Source organism: Mchenga conophoros, linkage group LG6 (assembly GCF_057382185.1).
Source record: "Mchenga conophoros isolate Kocher_MC1m ecotype Shallow Benthic linkage group LG6, M_conophoros_male_GT1.1, whole genome shotgun sequence".
NCBI classification, from domain to species: domain Eukaryota; kingdom Metazoa; phylum Chordata; class Actinopteri; order Cichliformes; family Cichlidae; genus Mchenga; species Mchenga conophoros.
Window position 1 is genome coordinate 14,877,387 of NC_140531.1, and position 25,101 is coordinate 14,902,487.

The following is a 25,101-nucleotide window of genomic DNA, read 5'->3' on the forward strand; positions in this document are numbered from 1 at the left end:
ACTGTTCACAACATGAATATATCTTCATTCCCCTTCCTTGTATTTAGCGATGACGGAAGTCTTCGTGCTAGAGATCTCAAAACTCTAAGCACCTGATGTTGTGACACTACACCCTTCCAGGGGATTTGGGGTTAAATAAACCTTTAGGGGTCTAACAAAATAATCTTCTTTAAATCACTGGTAAATATGTGTTATATTTTCAGTGGTGTACATGTTATAGAGCGCTGCGTGAGGTCAGTCAGTGAGGAAACGCTAGGACGCAGCACGCAGATCAGCCCTGAGCTCCACAGAACACGCAGCACTGCCAGCAGCATGTGGGTGTCTCAGTGCGGTGTGAGGGCAGGGGAGGGAGGGAAAAGGGAGAGGGAAAGGGGGGAGGGACAGAAGGCAAGACAGCAACTGACTCCTCGATGTGTCTGTCACTCTGCCTGTCTCCATGGTGACACACTCGCATGCCAAGCCTCAGCGTGCCATCTTTTCAGGTGCAACACAACCACCGTGTTTCCCACTGAAACCCCACCATTGCAGACGTTCTTTCTGCTACTTGAGAAGAACCAGAAGCAAACGGAAAAATGGAAGCACCAGAATGAATCAATCCACCGGGAAAAAAAAGAAAAAAAAAAAGAAGATACAACTCACTTTCCCATCATCCTCTTCGGCCTTCCGTTCAAACGAGCGCTGCTCGTGAACCGTGCTGCTGGAAGAGCCTTAAGGTTTAAGTGATAAAGAAAGGCAAAGAGAAAGGACAAAGAATAAATCACATTACTCTCAACAATTTTCATTTCTCTGTTAATTACACCTTAAAGCTAGCTGTTTACAAAACACCCGCCTATTTATTATTTCTATTGAGTTGTTTAAGAAATTAACGGCTTCATGTGAAATCGTGGTCCTTTGAAATCTACCATCACTAAACAGCTGTTCTAGGAAATTAACTGTACTTCAAAGAAACCGAAAAAAGATCAGAAACAGTAACTTATCTCATAATTGTTTGCTTTTCAAAACGCTGCAAAGCCAAGAAATGATATTATGTGGTGATCTAAAGGATTCTTATGTGGGAGAAGCGCAGGAGAAAGGAAACCATGCCAGATTCCCACTGCCTATGGAGCCCTTCTTAACAGCTTTCATACTTGGCTGGCTCGGCAGCGCTGTTTTAGCACTACACTTCCCACATAACACTTAAACCAGTAGAATGACAGCGGATTAAACATGCTAATTTATGGGCTTCTTTTAAAGTGAGATTAGTAAAACAGCTACAGCTACAAAGTGCCCAAATTTAAGTGGGAGTCTTGAGACACTGTGAAAGCGTCTACACCATGAACTGTACGTGCACATTAATACAGAACATTTGCTTCAATGCTACGCTAGTCTTTGTAGCCCCAAGTGAACACTCACCTGCTGTAATGCAGACCTGCAAACAGCTTGTAACAAATAAGGTTTGTAAGCTGGTTCAAATCCAAAACAACCATTAAAGTTTTGACTGTAAAATTAACGCGTCTGAAGTTAAAACTTCCCAAATATATCAACCCTGTAACGCCTGTAAGTCCATCTTCTTTCATACAAGACCGCTACATCATCAGTGTTATTTGAATGCATTGAATCCGACACATGCAGTGCTACTGTGAGGAATGAAGTCCACAAAAATACTGATGTAGCAGAAGTGAAGAGCATACCAATCGAATTTCATATGTGCAAAAAATCCCCCAAATTTCACCTTTCTGGCAACTATTTCATGCTTCATGGAGTTAGCAGAACAAATTTTTTATTCATGTTGATTCTTTTATGTAAAAATATGAGGCTCCAATAAAAAGATAGATGTTTCTGATTAAAAAACGCCCAAGGCCAAGTGAATTTAATTCCTTCTTTAAAATCTGTATTACTCACTTTGTAAGAGATGGTCTGATGAGATCTCTAATCTGCATGACAACATCAACATCTGTCTATGGTTCAGTTTTTAGTGCTGTATCGCAGCTAGTTTTTATCAGAGAGATGATATCAGGGATCACTGGGTAGCCAAAACTACTTACTCAAACACAAGATCAATATTATTGATCGATACTGGCCATTTACTGGCATTAACCAGCAGTAATCACGGCTGAGAAACTAAAATGAAAAAAGAAGCGATAAGCGAAAGGTATAGTTTGTCCACCAGAGGGCGCTCTGCAGCTGATCCAAGCGGAGCGAGAATGTGTAAACAAATAAACATAACAAATGTCAGGGACGTCTGTTTGTGATTGTGTGTCTAAAAGAAAAGAAGACAGATTAGACAGTTAGATATGTAAATTAATAGTTTTAAGCTGGTAGTTTAACGTAATCTGTTGAATTTCTTTGAGCAGTTTTTTTATTCTGCTTATTGCAAGCAAACCTCTGCGGCTACAGCTAGAGCTCTGACTCAGGAGAACAAGAAAGAATCCATGACATCCCAAGAAGCCATGTCCCCGGCTGCTTACAGCAGCTTTTTAGAAATGAAGAATAACTTGAAATACTCTTCTAAAAGGACCGAGACTGGAAATGCTGCTTGTGTCTGATATGAACAGACATGTGGTCTTTAGAGGGCCAGGCTGAAGAATAAAAAGTGATTCACATAAGCAATCAAAACAAGCTCCGAGGCGCTTGTTGTACTTGTGAACACTGCCTTGATCATTTTTAATTGTCATCACTTACAGACAAAAGCAGGTTTTTTTTCCAAATTAACTGATCGCACGCGTTTCCTTTCAAGCAGGCAGAGACAAACTTTGTCATCTGTGCTTAAATCACTGCAGCAGCACACTTAAATTAAAGCTGACACGAATGAACACTTCAAATACAGACGGCGATATCGCGCTACGCTGTGTTTGTATGAGTGTGTGTGCTTACTTGCTGACTGCTCCACAGACTGCGACTGCTCCAAGAGATGCTCCTTGGCTTTTACCGACTGAGACAGCACAGTGGCCAGGAGCTGAAACACAAAAACACACACAGATATGCTCATATGTACACACACACGCTCACATTGAGAAACATTTACTCAAGCATAATCGTTCAAATCCCAGAGGTGGTCGGTGACTCAGCTCAGTACTCAGCACTCTGCCTCCTGTATGTCCTACAATTTTCTGGTACAGCAGAAATACCAGCAAGACATTTCTTAAATGCAAGACACTAAAAAAACAGGAAATACACATTTTATACCAACTGTTAAAATATCATTTAGTATGTGCTGAACAGCAGGATGTACAGAAAGGAAAAGCACAACAGATGTTTATGCTAAGAATTAGTTTCCTAGATCTTGTCCACATGCGGTTGATGTAATTTAATACAGTGGGCGACACATTTAAGTGCAGCTTTAAGGGAAACTAGCTTGAAATCAGACTCAAAATCATGGCCGGTTACCTTTAACTGTGCAGTTAAAAAGTAGTGGTGCAGTGCTGCTTGCTAAAGCTGCTACTATAGTGGCAGGCTGACACACAAGTAGCACTCTATAACTGAGCATCCTGATAAGCTGTAGTTGGTGTCACGTTCTCTGATGTGTTCATCAGTATGAATGTGGGTGTTAGATAGAAAGCACTTTCTTAAAAAAATCTTGTACTAATGAGTGAATGAGGCAAGAACCAGTGCATTTAGCATTTACAATCAAATATTAGACTGACGCTATGTTAATAGTTCATCTGTGCCTGCAGCTTCGTCTCCATCTGCCTGTCCCTCACATCATGCTCCCTGGATTTGTCCCTTTCTCTCTCTCCCCTTCACTTACTCTCCAGTGTGGTAAAATAACACAAGAATTAATAATGAGCTGTCAAAGGGTGAATGTCATACAGTCCCGTAGAAAAACAAGAACACCCAATGACTCAGTGGCTTGCACAACCACATTTAGCAGCATTAATTTGAAGTAATCGCTTTCCGTGGGACTTTATCGCTCCCTCGTTTCATTGTGGAGGAATTATGTCCCACTCTTCTTATAGCGTTGCTTCATTTCTTTGAGGTTTGTGAGCATTTATTTATGCAAAGCTCTCTTAAGGTCCCACCTCAGCATTTCAATGAGGCTGAAGTCTAGACTTTGACTGGACCACTGCACCTTGTGTTTTTTCTTTTTAAGGTATCCTGTGTGCCTGGGATCACTGTCCCGTTGAATGACCCACTATCAGCCCAGCATTAGCTGTCAGACAGATGGTCTTGATTCTAGAAGACTTTGGTATAACGAGGAGTTCGTGATTACTTAGTGGCTATTAGGTTCCCAGAACCTGTGGCTGCAAGCGAAGCCCAAATCATTCCCTGTCCACCACCGTGCTGCCAGTTGGTACGAGGTGTTTGTGCTGATTTGCTGTGTTTGGTCACTTTTAGTCTCATCTGTCCAAAATGCATTGTTCCAAAAGTCTTGTGCTTTGTTCAGATGATGAACTTTGCAATCCTAACCTGTGCTGCCATGTTCTTCTTAGAGAGAACAGGCAACCCCGTCCAAACAATTCATACTCGTTAAGTCCTTGCTGTACTTATACGCTATCACATTTAGAAGATTTTCGGAAAACTTGACTTGAGGTCAAAGTCACTGAGATCAAACATGTCTAAGATTTTTAGTAGATACTCCTATGGTATCAATTTGAAGCTCCTACGTTGCTTCGTTCTCGAGTTATCGCATTCACAAACCTCCGTGTCCACGTCGAAGAAAATCTACTCTGGAAAATAACTGAAACTAAAATCGAATAAAAAAACAAAAAGTCATAATGAAATAGAAATAAAAACTAACTGAAAACACAAAACTATAATAACTCTGGTTCACAAAGACCAAAAATTGTGTTTTCAATTGTTTTGGTCATCACAGGTGTTTCATCAGCAAAATGAAAGGAAGTTTTTGCCGCCTTTGATCTTAACACGCTTATCAGCCACCTTTTAAGGTGGAATATTTTCTTGAATATTAGTTCAGTTTGTATTGTGACTCAGTCAGCGGACCTTAAATATAGCAGTTAATTGTATTTGTTATGGCTACATGCCATATGCATTAGTGATGACTGGATGTTCGGATGCTTAAGAAGATCTATTTAATAGAATCACATTATGCAAACTACAAATATTCTACTTCCTCACTTGCAGAAAACAAACAAACTGTGGAGGTGTTTCAGCGGTACACCTATGACAACAGCTCACTGTGGAGGTGAGGTGCAAAAACACGATAAATAAGACAAAGTTGAGTTGCTTAACTTGAATTCAGCTGCTACACTGTATCCAAACAAACACAATGCACCTTGTGTGCTGCTAGGAAAAAACAACCAACGGAAGAATAAACTGAGCAGGAAACAGAACTGTGGTTATCACATGAACTACAGTTGTGTTTGTTTCCTAGAAATGTTTTGCCGTTTCCCAGAAACGGTGTGTGTGTGTTGTTTTGTAAGGAAACAGCAGCAACGTCATGAAATGTGTGCAAACACAACTGAATGCAAGGAGTCTTTTACCTTGACTCCTTCTGCTTGTGCATGCAGGCCGGGAGCATTAAGGCCGTGGGTGTTGACCCCTGGCGTGGGTGCGGGGTGGGGACTGGGTGCAGGAGTGGTCAAAACATGCGTGTTTCCAGAGCCCTGCAAGCTGCTCGATGACCGAACACTGCCGAGGCTGCCGACGCTGCCGCTGCGCTCGCCACCTCCACACATAAACACACGTTGTAGAACGCAGCATTACACACACACACAACGTGTCTGACACACATCATTTCCTTTTTTCCCCCACAAAAGCACGCTTTCAGTTTACCTGCCAGCGGTTTGCGCAGCACCCAGATGTCCTCACTGGTGCTGCTCTGCTGTCCCAAAGTGGGAGAGCCCTGAGGACTCAGCTCTGCAGCTCGTGAACCTGTCTCACACACACAGAGACACACACAGAACCCCACATCTGTTACTCCTTTGGTCTTAGTATTTTAAATTTAAAACTTTGTATTAGCAAAAATGGAGAAACAGAAACAATATCTGAGCGATAATAATGTGTACTGCTGTTCCCTACATACAGTAAATGTGTTGAGCTTGTGATTAAACACTGTAAAAGGCACAGACTCACACGCAGAGATACACTCACTCAGCTCACGTGCATAAACATGCTACTACTAGTGGGAGTCCTGAGGCTTGTAGAAACCCACAGACCCTTTTGGTCAAAACACCATGAAGCTGTTGTGAATGACACATCCAGTGACGTGTGGTGATTCTACTTAATCACTGTAATGCTGATTAAAAATGCCGAATACGGCCTCTCAAGTTATTTATAACAAACACAGCATGTCGAGTAAGATAAATGAAAGGGTCATTTCACTGGAATTATAAGAAATGTACAAAGGAGGCATTACTTTCATGGCCTTAGTCGTCATAAAAACCCACATTTAAAGAAACAAAACAAAGGTTTGAGTCAGTTAGGACCCACACGGGCTAGATAAATGTATATGTGGACGAATTACTAATTTTGTTAGCCTTTTTTTGTAAATAATTATTTGATTGAACTGATCCTTTAATGAAGAACTGCCTCAAGCACATATGGCTATGTAAAAAAGAAAGTCTTCAAGGGACAATATGCAGTCTTGTTTAAAACTAAGTACACCATTACTGCTTCCACAGGTGATTGTAGCTCAGGAGGTCGAGCAGGTCACCTACTGATGGGAATGTTAGTGATTCGATCCCTGGCTCCTCCAGTTTGCATGCCAAGTACTAACCAAGATACTAACCCCAAGTAGCTCTCTGATGCATCCGTCGGAGTATGAATGTTCATTAGGAAGCACTAAAAAGCTTAGAATGAATGTGGCATGTTGTATAGAGTGCTTTGAGTACTCCAGCAGATAGAAAGGGCTATATAGAATCAGTCCATTCGCATGAAATCAATAACACACAAACACAAAAGAGCAGTTTGCTGGTCTGGAGCACTTGGGTGTGCAATGCAATGCAACAGCTCAGACTCTACAGGCCTCAGTTAGCATGTTAAATATAAAGTTCATCACAGTACAGTTAAACAAAGTCTGAACAAGGCTTCTTTGGAAAGCTTGTCTCTACTTTCTGAAGCGAGCACAGCTCCGAAAGCCCGTTTTTGATACTAAAAAAAGAAAGTATCTATAACTTGAAATGTCGAGTTATCTTTCTCTAAATTTTGACTTATTAACTCAAAATTTTGAGAAAAGTAACTCGAAATTTCAAGTTAGCGCTGCCAATCAGTAATCTACGTAAATGACGTCATTTCCTTATTACCGGGAAGCTGAAGCCCTCAGCTACAAATGCTACAGCTAAGCTACCAGTATTACAGCCAGTCATAAATGCACAAATTGCTAAGTATTTTCAGTGTGGTTCATATGAACAAACCAGAACACTTCTGGAAAAATGTCCTCTGAAAAGGCGAGATCAAGGTGGAGATGTTTGTCAAAATGCACAGCACCATGTTTGGAGAAAAACATGGTGCTGTACCGTTGGTATGGTAGGCCGCTAGAGTGACACAAAAAACAATTATTAAAGTTATCGCTGCTAAACATGGTTCTACACGCAAGTGAGTCATGAGGTGTACTTAGTTTTTCACAGGACTGCTTCAGTTTTTTTAGACCTTTTTGAGTATTTTTTTATTTGGCTGAACTGATTCTTTGATGAAGCGTTGCCACAAGCAGATAGACAGCAGGCTTTTTATGTGTTCTTGACAAAAAGCAGAGAAAGGATTCTTATCTGTGACTTAAAGTGACACTACAGTATGTACCTGTCTGACTTTGCTGCTCCTGAGAAGTGGAGAGAGGAGGAGGAGGAGGAGGAGGAGCAGTGGACAGAGGAGGAGTACACAGAGAAGGAGGAGAGATAGGGAGAGGAACGTACCCAAATGAGGAGAACCGAGGAAGGGACTGTGTGTTGGGGTTAAGGGGAGGAGGGGGAGGCAGATGCAGGGGAAGGACTTTGGAGGGGGGGTATGAGTTTCCGTTGACCGAGGCAATGGGGCAAGGGTTGGGCCTGCGGAGGAGGAGGGTGTGGCACTGCTGGGAGGGGGAGTGACCTGGCAACAATCCAGGAGGAGGGGGGGGGGCAAAACAACAACAACAACAACAACAACACAACAACAACTGATCAGTCAACTTGAAACAAAACAAAAGTCTAATCAGAAAAAATCAGAAAATGCACAAAATAATAGTTGATTAAACTTAAAACATGAGAAAAGAATACATCCATATATCCACAGGGAATATATCATTATAAAACAAAATATAATATCACTACAGCAATAAGGCAAACAAACAATATGAACAAAAACATTACAATCTAGCAGGGTCGGACTTGTTTATTAATTAGGGAGGGTGACAGAAGGAGCAGAAATATAGAGGGGTGATTCAGGGCCGACTGCGGATAGAGGACTATGTTTGATTGATGCAATCAATGAGACTGGCAGGGTGGGGAAAACAGATGGTATGCCCCAAACAGGCCGATGATGCCACAGCTAGCTACAACTAATGACCAGCTATAGCTGCGAAACAGCTGCTAAGCTCACACGCACATCCACCCACCCACCCATGCACACACACAGCTGTGATGCGGGTGGTCACCTGCCCTCTTGATGACTTCCACCATGTTGGAGGGGAAGTAGCCCACACGGTCATTTCCTGTCCGGTTGTCATGAATACAGCCTTTCCATCGCCCATCAGAGTGCTGCTCTAAAACCTGTGCATGTACAAAGATTACAGCCACTTTTCATTTCCATAACAAAGACTGCAAAGCCAAACTAAAACCATACCTATATCAAGTTTAAATCTTTAGCTCTGAACCTCACACTACCAGCTAACTTCAAACTATGGCAATAGTGGCTACTGCTCAGATGGCAGTGTAACAAATTTAGCTGTTAATTCTTTATAAAAATACTTCTACCATTGTTTTGCTTTTACTTTTTCAGACTTAGCAGCTGAAATGAGCAGAAAATGTCTGTTTAAATTTCCATTTAAAAAAAGGCAGTAGTTTAAAAAATGAGTGGGAAATAACACACCATGCTATTTAGTCATTTAGCTATCATTAGCTAGCATTAGCATAGTTAGTAGTTTGAGGCATTTTTGCGAAATATAATTTAAAATTTTCCATGTATATCATAGATAAACTGTGTTTTATCAAGTGTCCACCTTGATAAAGTGGAATAAGTGTCCACCTTACTAAACCCTGAATTCTTCAATCATAATACATTACACAACTGTTTTTACATTAGCAGGCTGGCTTTAGCGTTGCCATTTTTAGCCAGTTGGCTACAAAACTGGTTAAAAACACAAAACATACTATATAAACTGCCTTAACATGTATATAGTTTTTGTGAATTATTTTTATAAAATTCAAATCCTTTTAAATTATAGATATTATATATAGTAGATGACCTCAAAACAAAAGCCAACATTGCATCTGCTTTACGTTATGTATTTTCATGCACATCTGTAAATAGGTGTTCGCTAACAGCGCCTGTAAGTGATTACTTTTTCATATATACAAGGTAGCTTGCAAAAAAGATCAATGAATATAGAAGAATAAAGAAATAACATAATAAATTGACATAGATGTCTGTGTTTTCTTATATGAGTGAAGCGAAGAAGCGCCATAGCTCTGGCAAAAATAATAATTTGTTTTTAATAATAGTTTGTGTGGCAAAACCTCTTTTCAGCTCAGTGATGCTTACACTGTAACACCCAACTATTAAACTGTGTAGACAGATTGATATTACCGACACAGGTTATTATGACTGGCAAACATGCAGCAAAGGCTGAAACATATTTTTATTGCGGAACCTTAATTATAAAGCTATACCGTGATGATGTCGCCAGCTTTGATGTTGAGGCTGGTAAGGTCATAGTTGTTGCAGTAATCCTTTAGTGCTCGCACCTGCATTGCAGCTGAGGCATCTACAACACAAGAGTATAAAGTGCAGACAGAAGAGAACGGAGAAGGTGATATTGGTGGGTAGTATCATTAGCATAATAAATTTCGCCAGTCTAATCAATACAAGAAAATCCCAAAATAAGAATGGACATTATGCCATTGTTTTAAATGTCAATAGCAATAAATTCATTTTAAAAATGTCTTTTTACAGTATGTTGTTATTTATAACAAAAACCAGGTTCCTAATAGTTTTAACACTCACAAAGTGGGCATGGCTTGAAAAGCAGATTTTTGGTGTTGCCACCAGCTGGGAGGGTTTAAAAAATGTGTCACACAAGGATTTGTGAGTTGGTGTGCGAGCTCGTGCACTCGCGGCCTCACCTCTCAGTAACTGTTTGATCTCCCGGCTGGCCTGCGTGGTAGTGAACTGGTTAACGATGTCCAGGGCAGTCTGACTCAGAGTGTTTCTCACTCCTGCACTGATGCCGCTCTGGAGTGACGCGGAGGAGGAAAATGATTAAAGCTGCAAAATCAAATTGTGTGTCACAAAGAACATTCCACAGTAGGGATGTTTGTTGTGTGCGCTGCCTCAGCATTAACATCAAAAGTGAAGCGCAGCAGGACGAGAGGGGACACTTAAAGTGGGCCCTTTACAAAGGCAGGGTTAGGCATTTACATCCATGTTCATCTGAAGGTCAAAAAAAAGGTTAAAAACCGAACAACAGGTTTGAATATTGGATGACAGACAGGAGGCTGGTCAGCCTGCTACTGCTTTATGTAATAAACAATAACAATATAACATATCCCACAGTTTCCTCACAGTCAGATGAATGACAGTTGCTGGGGTGTGAATTTGCACAGCTCATAGGAGGGAGGTCAGCATTAACAACAGCTTCTTATGTAAACACATTAAACGGATAGTTAGACTTACATCCAGCAGCAGGCGTACTACCTCCGTCTTCCCACAGAGGGCAGCCTGATGTAGTGCTGTGCCAGACTCGGACTGTCTGTTGATATCTATTCCAGCCTGAATCAGCAACCTGCAGCGAAAAATAATAAATATTTCAAGATAACTTTTTATGACTGCTCTAAAGTAAGAAATGAAAGAAAAGCATCTACATTCATGCAACTCAATAAAAGTGGAAATAAATTCCCCAAAATGACATTTGGATTAACCAGTTTTTCAGTCTTTTTCTCAGATGTATTTTTCATAGTGTTTGTGTTAAGAGCTGCCAGTTTGAGTGAATGGGGTCTCTGTGTTTTGACTGACAGCTGTTGCCAGGCTTCCACAGGAAGAAGGAAACAAAGAAAATATGTTTCTAGTGTAACTAAAACCCACAATGTAAAAGGAAAGCACCTTTTGCACAGGCCAACCCTTTGCGCGGTTATCTAACATAGGCAGTTGAATTTTACCCTGTAAATGTTTGTTTGGTTGGTTATTCAACAAATTGCAGGAAAAGATTTGTTTATAGGGGGTTAAAGAGGAAGTGGACTTTGGCAAGAAAGCTAATTTGTGTTAATCTTTTGTGCCATAAACACACGCTCACTGTGTAGTAGTGAAGGCAAGAAACTGAAGATTGAAGAAAAGGCATAGAGAGAAAAAAATCACTGGCCTGCTATAGCGTTGGGCTCAGGAAACTGATGGTGTTGCCATGTTCTGTCCTATACTGCCAATTGAGGAGGAAAACGTTCAAAAATGCTCACAATTAGGTCAGCCAGCAACTTGTCACTAACACAGTTCACCAGAACCATCTATTGATCCATCTGTCTATTTTCTGCTGTTTATATATGTCCAGGTCACAGGAGCAGCATTCTAGACAGAGATGTCCAGACCTCGCTCCAACCAGCCAGCTCTCTTTATCAGAACAGAGCGCTACAGTGTCCCCAATACTGCAGATGACGTAAGTCTGAATGAAAATCTCCCGCAAGGCCCCAATGACAGGCAGCAGCCACCTTACGTCTGTAGCTCCATGTAGGTGCAGAGCATGATTAAGTCAGACTCGGTGTCCTCTGCCTCCTTCTGAATGGTGTCCAAATTCTGCCATAGGTAGGATTTGACGATCCTTCACCAAGTTCTAGTGTTTGGTAAAGTCCTTTCCTGGGTGTACTGGGACTTTGTCAGATGTCCAAGTCATGTTGGCCGTTGACATGTGGGCTAGGGTATTTTGGTGCAAAGCCCACTTATGTCCCAGTGAATGTTAAAATTTCTCAGTAAGAGAATGAAGACTCAAAGACTAAAAGGCACCTGGGCCTAATATTTGACGTATAAGTCCACACAACAGTCAGATATCCTGTCATCCACCAAACATGCAGGGTCTCTCACTGAGAGCATCTCCAGAGGGGAACAACATCCAACTCCTTCCCAGGAGACTGGCTGCAGAACCGGAGTCATACATGTAGGTGAGCCTGACAGTAGTCCTATTACCCAAGAACCAGTTTTAGCAACCAGGAATTGGATCAGATCTCTGTTCCAGACTGCTGCCCAATCCACATAGCATCAGACCTTTACACTCTCTTACCTAGGATCAATAATGTCTTTCGAAACCCAGCTAGGGCTATTTGCCCCAGATAAGGATCAGGGGAAATGCCAGAAGATTACGGTTTGAGAAATGGCTGTTACAGTGGCCTGTGCTACAAAGGAAGACTGGGGCCTTTTTTTCCAGGCAACTTCAGGTTTAAACCTGTTTTTGTTTTCAGTTTTGAAGGTTCACGTCTTCCAGGCAGAATCTACATCAAAAGAAGCCTTGATGTAGTGATACTATAAGATCCTAATACACGTCACCTAAGCTTCGTACTTGTTGACCTCATAAAAAAACATTCTGACCCATTTTTACCCCTACCCTCCATACTATAGGCCTGCATCCACTCATGTAGGAAAACAGCCACACCTTTTGTACAACCCTTTGCTACTACATGGTTATTGGACATAGGCATCACTTTTTCCTGTAACCGTTTGACTAGTTGGTCATTTATTAAGGCATAGAAAAATATGTGACTATATATGTAAGTTAAACAGGAAGTGGACTTTGGCAAGAAAGCTCAAGTGGGCCATTCTTTAGTGGTAGGCTTTTGTGTCATGTAAAGGCTCATTGTTATCTCTGTGCTGTATATATAAAACCACTTTTTATTTTTCAAATACTGTAATTTTTCTTCATTTTTAAAAGATGCTGAAGTTTGTGATGTGTCATGTTGCCTAAACTGTATCCTTTGTGTGAATGTGCTAGATTTGTAAATCCTGGGTTTAATTATCGAGTTGAAAATTATCTTTGGTGACAGCCTAGCCTGATTGCCAATACATGGGTAAGTGAAGCCACATAGAAGAAGAAACCTGGGTATGTTTAATTGACTTTATAGTAAAGACCCCAACTCATGAATTCACCATATTTTTCTTTTGACTCCTTTGTCACGTGGTGTGAGCAGAATCATCTGCAGCTCAACGTGGCAAAGACCAAGGAACTGATCGTGGACTTCAGGAAGACCAGGAAACACTTGACCCCAGTTTCAATCCAGGGGGTCAGTGTTGACATTGTGGAGGATTATAAATACCTTGGAGTACACATTGACAATAAACTGGACTGGGCTAAAAACACCACAGCACTTTACAGGAAGGGCCAGAGTCGTCTCTATTTTTTGAGGCGACTGAGGTCCTTCAACATATGCCGGAAAATGCTGAGGATTTTCTATGAGTCTGTTGTGGCCAGTGCGATCCTCTATGCTGTTGCATGCTGGGGGAGCAGGCTGAGGGTCGCAGATGCCAACAGACTTAATAAACTAATCCGTAAGGCCAGCAATGTTGTGGGGATGGAGCTGGACTCCCTCAAGGTGGTGTCGGAGAGGCGGATGCTGTCCAAGATAAAGACAATGTTGGATAACACCTCCCACCCACTCCATGACATGCTGGTCAGTCACAGGAGCTCGTTCAGTGAGAGACTGAGATTACCGAAAAGCACCACTGAACGACACAGGAAATCATTCCTGCCTGTGGCCATCTCCCTGTACAACGCATCCACTTAACACACTGTTTGCTGCTACAACTACACATGTTTCTTTTTCAGCTATTTATTTATGAGTGACTTATGTATGTATGTATATATATGTATATATTGTACTATTCTTAGTTAGTGTATTGTCTGTCTTGTCTTAATGTTGGTTTAAAATGGAGCACTGTAACAAAAAATAATTTCCCCCAGGGATCAATAAAGTATTCTGATTCTGATTCTGATTTTCTTTTTTTAAACTTGTGTTTTGCTGTATATCTGTAATCTTTCACTTGTATATATAGTTTTATGTGATGTGAACAGGGCCTATGCATGTAATGTTTTTGCCTGTTAAAAAAATAATAAATAGAAAAAATAATGAATAGAAATAAAGACTTGAAAGAACTGTTTAATATAATTCATTGTTGTTGGGATGCTTCAGAGGACTTGGCCCAGTTTCTCTAATGTATGTTGTTCACACCTCAATTCTACAAATCTCTACAATCAAGGTGGATAGTGGAAACCCTGCATGACCCATAGAAACACGTTAGCCTTGTTAATGGGAAATATGCCAGGTTGAAATGAACTGGCATTATCCTTTAACGTTAAATTAGATCAGTCGGTGGAGAGACAGAATGACTAAGTGTCTAATGAAGGAGGTATAACAAACACAGAGCAGACAGAAAGGAGTAGTTATTTGGACCGTATCACTTCGATGTGTCCGTTCTTGGCAGCCAGATGCAAAGGTGACACTCCGTTGGGGTCGGAGGGTTTTGGTTCCAGCATGGCTGCACACATGTTACTGCTGAGCAGGAGCTGGACCACCTAAACACAAAGACACACAGTGTAACTTGTAAAGCCATTTCATGATTTATATTAACTCTATAATTCCTTCTGTGTAAAAGTGAATTTAAAACTAAAATCTGGTTTCTCTGTGGACTAGCAGCAACACAGGTGCACACTTTGGCTGCTAGTGTCTTGAATTACCTCTGTGTCCACATGTGGCTGTCTCAGTAAGACCATTGTTCTTGTTCATTTTAAGGATTTTAGACATTTTTAGGCTGTGTTGTTGTATAATTAATCTGTTTCTGGAATAATTAACCTTTTAGGTGAACATTTTGCCTATAATTTTAAAATTAAATGGATGTCACCATTGCTTATCTTTACCAGGAAACTCTAAAATAAACATTTAGGTATAGAGTCTCTCAGTCAAAACATGGCAAATTTGGTACTTTTGATAATATCTAACTTTTCTTCTTTCCCCATCATTGGATCAAAATTTGAGTTTTTGATTAATGTCTAAAAACTAATGCTAATGCTAACAAGCTAAAAGCTAAGCTAATGGCATTCCCATTATCTTTAGCTGTACTTAAGTATTTAATATTGACTATGTGCACATTAGCATATGCTACTTCCGGTGCGGAAACTCCTGTGGGGAGCTTTGTTTCCGGTGTCCTATTCACGCCCTGTTTACGGTCCAAAACAAGTTAAGCAAATGAATGAATCAAGCGGCGATTTACATTTCTATAGATGTCTTGGGCATTTACCCAATATATCTGTAAATGATGTTCATCGACTTGTCGATATTTTTTCCCCGCGCCTCAGAGCAAAAGAGAAAAGGGATTCAAATGTTATATTTCTCAGCTGTCCCTCGTTTATCGCGGGTGTTATGTTCTAAAAATAACCAGCGATAGGTGAAATCAAGTAGCCAATTTTATTTTTTGACGGTGCAAAATGTTTGGTGGACGTCGTGGACATACAGCACTGCACTTCAGAGTCACACTGCTAGCAATCGATGCAGCGATTCTGTACTGTACAGGAGAGACGTCACGGAGAAGATCGTCTGCAGTGATCAGGACGCAGGACACAATGTGACGTAAAAAAACGTGCAAACTTGCACTAAAAAAGATCTGTGAAACAGCGAGGTGAAAGGTGAACCGCGTTATTAGCGAGGGACCACTGTAATTTTGAAGGTAAGTCACAACATACCCTTCGTAAATACTAATGTATAGAAACCGTTACCAGCAATCATTCATTTTTTGTAGCTTTTTTCACGGTTTGTTAACATGCTGTGTAGGTGTGTACTTGACTAGCTGATATCGACATAACTGGGGAAACATCTGGTTTGACTATTCTTCACCTGTAGTTTGAATGCTGAACATTTGCCTGTTTAAATCATAAGACCAGTCACTATACAGAGATGTGCTTCTGAATTTGCCTGCTTGCATCACTCTGCTTGTGTTGAGTGATGTAAACAACTAATCAATCTAAACTCTTTAAACATCAAAATTGATCATTAGATTTTTTATGACACAACAGTGGCGAGTGTTCCCACCTTCTCATCTTTGTAACTTAACGCGATCTTTCCGTTTTCGAGTTTTGGACATGATTTTAATAAAGCTACCGGAAATGTACAACCCCACATCCGGTCTCAAACCAGGAAGTTAGCATTTTCTCGTGCACAGGGTCTATTACTAAGCAAATCTTAACATGCAAGTGAGTTGATGTGATCTGTTTAGCATGTTAGCATGCTAACAGTTGCAATAATTTACTTTGGTTTTTCATGTGACATCAAAAGGACATTGTTCAAGAATTGTCCGCCAAACTGGACATGATACATCCACTGGTTGATAGCGAATTAACTAAATACCTCTTTGTGATTACTTTGGTTGCTAGCAGATTGCCACAGTTGCCTGTAGTTCTTCATTTTTGTATGAAAATACTTGCTAGCTACAAGCAACGCAAACTGTAAATGAGGAAGACTTGCCTTAACAGTAAAAGTTGTGCCTGAGGAATACAGCCAACATTTTAAAGGGTGTCTGCTTTTGGTCTGTGTGACAATTTTCACAGATTCTTTACAGCTCGGAGAGCGGCTGGCTGGTGTTTATAGACAAGTTCGTCACTTATTCGTCACAAATTACCAACGCAACAACATTTTAGCAACCAAAGCAATCACAAATAGGTTTTTGTACACCAGTTGGGGGAGACATGCTTTTTTCCTACCAATAGGAGGTAGCTATTGGGGCTCACTAAATTGTCTTTAGGCCTGAGTAACTGCGGCTTTAGAAATCATTTTCCCAGCAGCTGCTATCAACCTCGAACCCAGTCAAACCCAGTTGGGCAATACTCATTCTTCCCTCACAATCACTGGTTTTCAGTTGGTTTCACACATCCAAAATAACAGGCAAGTTAACGTCACCTGGTTATTGGCCAAGATAACTTCTGGCTTAAAGAAAAAACAAGATGGTGGCAGCAAAAATTTAATGTGAAGCTTTAAAATGTGGAGTCCAAAACCAATGGGTGATGGTGATGTTACATCCATCTTCATCATTTATCATTTTTAGGTAAAACATATTGTTGATAGGGTAAAAAAAAATCTTCTGTTTTGAACCCAGTTGTAGTTATTGTTGTACTCACTCCAACACGTCCAAATTCGCAAGCGAGGTCCAGTGGAGTTTTCCCAGCTGTGTCTGAGATGCACGGGTTGGACTGGTGCTGCAGCAACATCTCCGACTGTAACACACAGACGCACACAAACAAACAAATGTTACCAACACATTTAAAGCTGAGCTTGCAACAACCACGTATCAGGCACACAGCATCAAGCCCACATAACAACTACACAGATCTCACATAACACAAACACTGGCTCTGTGCACAGTAAAGCACCTACAGTGCACACACACACACACACACACACACACACAAACAGTTACCCCATCATAGTGTCCATGCTGAGCTGACAGGTGGAGCGGGATCTGTCCTTCATCTGACTGTCCGTTGACTGACGAGCCTGCCTTCAGCAGCATTTTCATAGGCTCAGTCTTCCCCTGCCATGCAGCATAATGCAGGGGACGCATTCCTACACAAAACACACACAAACAAGGACACAAACATACACAGCCAACATGACGGCACAATAAAACAGACACACAACACAACCCACAACCACATGCACACAGGCACGTACAAAAAAATGAGAATGTAAAGACACATGAGTGCAAGCAAATACAAATTTTTTGTTAGTTTAGGTTAGTTTGGCATTAGATACCAAGCAGACAGAAATCTATCTGGTGCTGATTTTACAGAGAAATCACTAAATTTACTTGTTAACAAATACTCTCATGGTTAATTCCCTCTGTGTGGCCTGTTAGTCTGAGAGATTAGGAGAGCTTAAACAATTATTGCATTGAAAGAAAATTAACCAGATGTACTACAACAGTAATTAATTGAAGCTAATTAAAACAAATGTTATATTTACAGGAAAATACATTGGTTCCAGTTTCTCTTTAACAAAACGTGTTGGGCCTGCATGCTATGAGACTCGACAGAGAGTGTATTCACTAAACAACCAGCAAAGCAATTGAAAAAACTATTGGTGGACAAAGTCACAAGGTAACAGCCCAAATAGGGCATCATGGGATGTTTGAGACAAACACTTTGAACACAAAGGGCAAGAGAAGTCCAACCCCTTTCTTTCTATGGCCCCAAGAAACCCTCGGAGGGAACTGCACAGCGACTCCCAGAGCCATGCACAGCATACAAGGTGATGCCAAGTTTTGCTGTGCAAAACATCAGTGCGGACTCCTTATCGCTGCCTTTAACAAGTTTTTTCAAAAAGGTCTCAAAGACTTTAGAGTCAGACCTGTTACAGATCGTCAACTTTTCTTTATTATCAGGTGTGTTTCCAGAATCACTAAAAACTGCTGTAATCAAACCTATACTGAAAAAGGACAATCTTGACAAGACACAAATGAACAACTACAGGCCGATCTCAAATCTCCCGTTTTTAAGTAAGATCATTGAAAAAGCAGTTTCTCAACAGCTCAGTTACTTCTTAAAACAGAATAATTGCTACGATGCCTTCCAGTCAGGTTTTAGACAGAACCACAGCACTGAAACCGCTCTGACCAAAGTGTTCAATGACATATGTCTGAATACAGACAGTGGAAAAATGTCAGTCCTAGTTTTACTGGATCTCAGTGCAGCATTTGATACAGTTGACCACAACATATTACTCAAACGACTGGAGAACTGGGCAGGTCTTTCAGGAACTGTACTAAACTGGTTCAAAACATACGTAGAAAACAGGAAATACTTTGTATCAATAGGTAACTTCACATCTGAGCAGACAAGTATCACATGTGGAGTTCCCCAAGGTTCCATCTTGGGACCCCTTCTGTTTAACATCTACATGCTCCCACTGGCACAGATTATAAACAACAACAAAATAAACTATCACAGCTATGCAGATGACACACAAATATATATCACAATGTCACCAGGAGACCGAGGCCCTGTACAGGCTCTTGGTAAATGCATTGAGGAAATCAATGACTGGTTGTGCCACAATTTTCTCCAGCTAAACAAAAACAAAACTGAGGTAATAGTCTTTGGCGCCAAAGAAAAACGATTACAGGTCACCAGAGAACTTCAATCTATACATCTAAAAACCACAAACCAGGCGAGAAATTTGGGTGTAGTGATGGATGCAGACCTAAACTTAGAAAAACACATTAAGACAATAACAAAGTCAGCTTACTATCACCTCAAGAATATATCAAGGATAAAAGATCTGATGTCTCAACAGGACCTGGAAAAACTAGTCCATGCATTCATCTTTAGTAGGCTTGATTACTGTAACAGCATCTTTACAGGTCTACCTAAAAAATCAGTCAGACAACTACAGCTCATTCAGAACTCTGCTGCTCGAGTCCTCACTAAGACCAAAAAAGTGGACCACATCAGTCCAGCTCTGAGGTCCTTACACTGGCTGCCTGTCCGTCAGAGGATAGACTTTAAAGTTCTGATACTGGTCTATAAAGCTCTGAATGGTTTAGGACCAAAATACATCAATGACCTCCTGACCCAGTATGAACCATCCAGATCCCTCAGGTCATCTGGATCCGGTCTTTTATCAGTTCCCAGAGTCAGAACCAGACACGGAGAAGCTGCATTCAGCTTTTATGCTCCTTATATCTGGAACAAACTCCCAGAAAGCCTCAGATCAGCTGAAACACTCAGTTTATTTAAATCCAGGTTGAAGACTCACCTGTTCTCAGCTGCATTTGAATAAAGCACCAAATCCACACTTTAAGCTTAAATTTCAAAACTAACATTTTAACTACTGATTTTATCTGTTTTGATTTTATATACTGTTGTTTGTTTGTTTGTTTGTTTGTTTGTTAATTAGTTAGTTAGTTTATTTGCTTGTTTTATTCAATTTTAAATCATGCTTTTTATTTGTTCTTGTTTCTAATGTCTCTGTAAAGCACTTTGAATCACCTTGTTGTTGAATTGTGCTATACAAATAAACTTGCCTTGCCTTGCCTTGCCTTGCCTTGCCTTGCCTTTAACCAGAAGACATCTAATACCACTTTGCAGCGGTGGCTTCGAGAAGCAGTGAGCGTGTTTCTCATGGCAGCAAACCAAGACCTCCAGTCTTGACACTAGAGATGAGCCACACCATTGAGCTGAATAAAAAGGCCCCTCCAGCCTCAGCTGGCATGAGAGACGCCTGAGTCAGAGGATAGGTGCTGGCAGGATAAAGAGGCACAGCAGCTGCAGGAGTTACAGAATCTAAAGCTTAGAGATTTCAGGCCAAATTACTATCACACGGTCTCAAAGATCTTCTCGAAAGTGTGATTGGGCACGAGAAGAGCGGACTGCGCAGGAATAAGAGCAACACTGAGAAATCAGAGGAAATGCTCGACGTACACGAATCAGTTCAGAGGCCATTTTTTCAAAAGTCCTAAAAGAAATGAGTATAATCCTGTCTTGTTGAGAAACTGTGACTGACGTGCAGCATCAGGCGTATTTTATTAATAGCGCTGTATTTGGAAGGCGGCAGTGTTTTCTCATTTTAACCGTTAATAATGTTTTGATAAGACTAACCTAAAAACATCAAGTAGGGGCTCATATTTATTTATTTTTTAGGTTAATTACATGCACCAAAAAAGAAGTGAATCGGTCACAGCACACAATACCATTAAACGATATTAAAGAATGTCTTTACTCAGGGGGTAAGGTTGAAAAGCCAATCTTAAATGGCTGTGATCTTTGGGCCTCATGCAGCAATGCATTAATAACAGATTCTGATTGTGACTGCATGGGCTCAGAAACACACGGTTAAGGTAAAATCTGAGTATTCAAGGGAAAAAAATGAACGATTCTTAAATGCTTCTGTCGCTGTATGGTCTTCAACAAATCCAAAGGTTAAATTTTTTTGTAAATCATGGACGCTGTGTCCTCTGCACTAAACAGAAGAGCGACCATGCATGCAACTTAAAAGCCAGCACTGGTTACGTTCTTTAAAGTCTTAATTTCTGAGAGAACCACCACTGCTAAACAATATATGCACGTTTTGGAAAAGGTATGAAACTACTCAGGAAACGCCTTGCTTATTTCAGGAACAGAGCACCTCCAAAGTCACAGATTCTGGGTTCTTAGCTGGCTGGTCTGCAGTCCAGACATGTCACCCACTGAAAACATAACACACTGTTTAAGATAATTTCAGTCAGCGTATACTGTAGCATCACATCAATAAAGCATCTGGTATATTGATGTGGTCAGTTAAGTAGAGACGGGGTTGCTAATCAGTTCCAGCTGCTTTGGTGTTAATTAAATTAACAACATCAGTAGTTGTGCCGGAAGGTTTGCCGTGTCAGTGTCATGGGAGGCAGTTACTCTTGGAGAGCGGGACAGTTGGAAAGTCCTTAATTCATCAACAGGACTGGTATCTGTACTTCACACCATCTGATATTGTTGTGTTAGGTGTTGTTCATGGACCAACAAAACTAATGTTGGTCCAGGTTCAACATTGGAAATGATCAATCATATTGCAGTGATGTCATAGTTTTGCAGAATAAGCCATCACACCACATAGCAAAGTGTAACTCTAACTCCCACCAACCCTTCTGGATTTGGATTTTTTCCTGAGCAGACTAGAGATGGCACGATACCACTTCTTTATGTCCGATACCGATACCGATATCATAAATTTGGATATCTGCCAATACCGATATGAATCCGATATAGTGTGTTTTTTAATCAATAAAACTGTTTTTTTAATATCTTGCTGCTTTTTGTATCAGTTCATAGGGTTAAAAAAAACATTAAAGCTATTCTGTTATACCTGTATGCAAAAACTACCCTGCACCCAAAATATTTCATAGTTCAGCAATACTGATCAATCTAATAAACTTAAACCTACTCCATCCTCCCTATTCTGGTATTTTAAAGAGTAAGCAACCTAACTAATAGGGCTCTAAAACTCCCAGCAAAAAAAAAAGAAAAAAAAAAGGGAACCACCCCCCCCCCCCCTCCACCTCATGATGCTTAATTGACGTAATCGACTTTAATTTGATGCAGTGTGAAAAAAATTGCACAGAAATCAATTATTTTTCAAGAATAATTAAATAGATTCAACATCTTTCTTCAACAGAATTGCAGACTGCACATGATGATGAAGTACTATAGCTTACTAGGGTATATTAGACTTAACAGTTACTATATACAGTAATGGACTTCTATACATTTTACATAAGATTAAAACTTTGGGTGTAAGATTCAGATAATTATTTATTAAAAGCTAGACATTTTAAATGAGAATAAGAAGAAAAGTATGTCTTTGTGCCCCCTTTTCCCTGTTCATGCCCTGTCGGCCCCCCTGGCTAAACTTTGCTAGATCCGCCCCTGCACAGTTACCAGCCGTCAGCTACACAGAAAAGGATCCTGGTGTAGAAAGTAATATTAAATAAATTCTAACAAAAGATTATCAAGCTTAAACGTGCTGCTGTTGTTCAGCCGCTGGTTTTCTCTTTCTGGCGCGAAGTGGGCGATAAACAAAGAAGAGAGACAGACTCGCACATAAAAGCCGATCAGCTGATCATTAATCAGTTTCATGATTGAAGCAGCAGCAGGAGAGGGAGAGAGAGAGAAGAGGCAGTTGCTCCATATATCGGTTGTTAAGCTTAACACGGGAATGCTTCACAAACATTCAGAGATAAACTTACACACTTGCTTTACTTCTCTCTGGGATCACTTCCTCGGAGATGAAATGCCGGTTTGGTAGCGAGGCTACAAATACACACAGCTGCTCTATCACGTGAGCACACTGCTCCGACGTGCTACGGTTATGAGCTGAGTTACGCCATGTCGCAAGTTTTGTGAGGTGCTTTTTTGATATTTAATAGATCGGATTACATTTTTTATTTCTCTCCGATATCAGATCCAGGAATTTACGTCAGTATCGGACCGATACCGATACTTAATATCGGATCGGTCCATCTCTAGAGCAGACATTGGTAAGGGGTCTTCCAAGCCACAAAGCTATGATATCCTAAAGTGATTATTCAAATGCAATGTTGATCGCAGACAAACATTATTATGTTGATCCAGGAACAACATCAACACGATATCAGATAGACTGTTTACCTCACCTCTTGCCCAATAGCTATACGCTCCAGCACTCTGTGACCCTGAATCGGATAAGCACTTAAGAAAAGGGATGAATGCATGAAGGGATGGACATGTTCCAACTTTCTGTCTTTGGAAATACCCTTCACTTGTTCCTGTGATTATTCTGGCTGAACACATAGCCACTTTCCACATTTCCTTTTTGTGATGTTTGTCTGGAGGATATACAGCTCCAAAGCAAAGGCCCTCAGGATGTTGAGGCAACTTAAGCTGGCATCTTGCAGAAGTATGTTTTCCTAACACCGGAAACAGTTCTCTTTAAGACAAAGTTGGCTGGTTCCATCTGGTTGGACAAATCTTAAATCTCAGAAACATTATTAGTATTTTTTGGGCCACTACCCTGACTACAATCACCTCCTATGTTCTGTTAATAAAGCACACAGTCAAACACCTACTCGTAGAAGGTGAAGATGTGCTGTTTCCTGGTGCCTCTGCAAAATCACACCCATTAAAGCAGTAGGTTCACCAAAAGAGGCCTGGTAAGTCTATTTAGAGGCACACTGGGCATGACTGAAAGTGCAGACACAGTAGGCCTACATCCTGGAGGGATTATAACTCCCATCTGCCCTGAGATTTCTTCTTCTCCTCCTTCTTCTTGAATCTGCCAACGTAGGATTGAGATATTCTCTGCTCTGCTTCCCACTTGGCTCTCACTCCTGCAGCCATGGAGCTTTCCTTCTTCTGTTTTCTATTGTTGACTGTGCAAACAAATCTGTCGCTCCTCATAAATGCACGCCACAGACATAAATTGCATTTCCAAGAAGCTCACCTTTTATTACATAAGCCGGTATTATTTGTCACACAGGGAAAGCCGGAAAGTATTTGTTTTTGGGCTTTTTCTGCACAGCCGTGTGTGTTCGTGTGTGTGTTTTGTGCCTTATTTTGTAGCAGCACAGCGTATCCCAGTGACACTGTGAAAGCCTGTGTGCATTTTTTTTTTACCTTTATGGTCTTTGATATCCACTGCTGCCTGGGCCTCCAACAGCAGAGAGATCATCTCCTTGTTGCCACTCAGAGCAGCATGATGCAACGGCGACAGCCTTCACACAGACACAGATTATGTATAAAAATACACACATTCAAATGCATAGTGTAAAACCTGAGCACAACTTTGCTAAAGTAATCTTCGGCGTACAGCTGCTCCGCCCCACAGCTCTGTGTGACGATGGGAGCGCGTGCGGGGAGGGCGGGTGGAAATGACCTACTTCCATTAATAAGCAATCTCTCTCCCCCGGAGTCAAGCGTACGCGCAGGGCATCTGTGTGTGGGTCTAATGGATCTGTGGTGAACATAAGAGCGGGGCCCTGGAGTCAAATCAACGACTCATCAGTCATTACACAAGAAGCTGAGTCCAATTATCTGAATCCAATCAACATCATAAAAAGATCTTTGTTATCTGATGGAGTCAAACGGAACACAGCCGTAAACCAAGCATGTGCACACAAAAAGCTTAACCAATCATGAAGCTAAATATAGCCAAAATCCATAGTTGAACATTCAGAGCTGATAAGGGAATATTTCTGAGCAAATTAGGAGCTGGGAAATGTTGGCTTTGCTTTAAGGTGATAATTACAGTCTTCAGATCTGAGGTCTTCAGCTGGCTACACTCCTATGAGCCAAAGACAGATTTAAACAGGAGATAATGTGAACAGTAATAACGGCTTGCTAGCCTATTGATTATTTGAAGATTTTTCTTCCTATTTGTTTGCCACAGTTAATTAGATATTCACAACATGGATCAGCTACAGCCCACAAGCATCGGGCTTTGGTGTTTATTTTTCTCATGATAACTGTCTCATGTTTAATATCAGCGAGGTATGAGACATTTTATAACA

The 25,101-nt window shown here is 40.8% G+C and overlaps 1 protein-coding gene across 4 annotated transcripts in view; it reads right to left on the reverse strand.

Moving 5' to 3' along the window:
• LOC146572331 (uncharacterized) overlaps positions 1-25,101 on the reverse strand; it is a 50,340-nt gene that overhangs the window by 12,489 nt on the left and 12,750 nt on the right. For 2 of the 4 annotated variants that reach the window (XM_085276370.1, XM_085276369.1), the window contains exons 3-15: positions 24,209-24,306; positions 17,506-17,651; positions 17,207-17,302; positions 14,493-14,614; positions 10,744-10,852; positions 10,194-10,302; positions 9,741-9,835; positions 8,507-8,621; positions 7,675-7,962; positions 5,713-5,811; positions 5,421-5,605; positions 2,854-2,935; positions 640-707 (exon numbers count right to left, since the gene is read on the reverse strand). In XM_085276370.1, the coding sequence (XP_085132496.1) occupies positions 640-707; positions 2,854-2,935; positions 5,421-5,605; positions 5,713-5,811; positions 7,675-7,962; positions 8,507-8,621; positions 9,741-9,835; positions 10,194-10,302; positions 10,744-10,852; positions 14,493-14,614; positions 17,207-17,302; positions 17,506-17,651; positions 24,209-24,306 (1,612 nt within the window). The remainder of the gene's footprint in view (positions 1-639; positions 708-2,853; positions 2,936-5,420; positions 5,606-5,712; positions 5,812-7,674; positions 7,963-8,506; positions 8,622-9,740; positions 9,836-10,193; positions 10,303-10,743; positions 10,853-14,492; positions 14,615-17,206; positions 17,303-17,505; positions 17,652-24,208; positions 24,307-25,101) is intronic. The other 2 variants (XM_085276372.1, XM_085276371.1) reach the window with 2 other exon arrangements.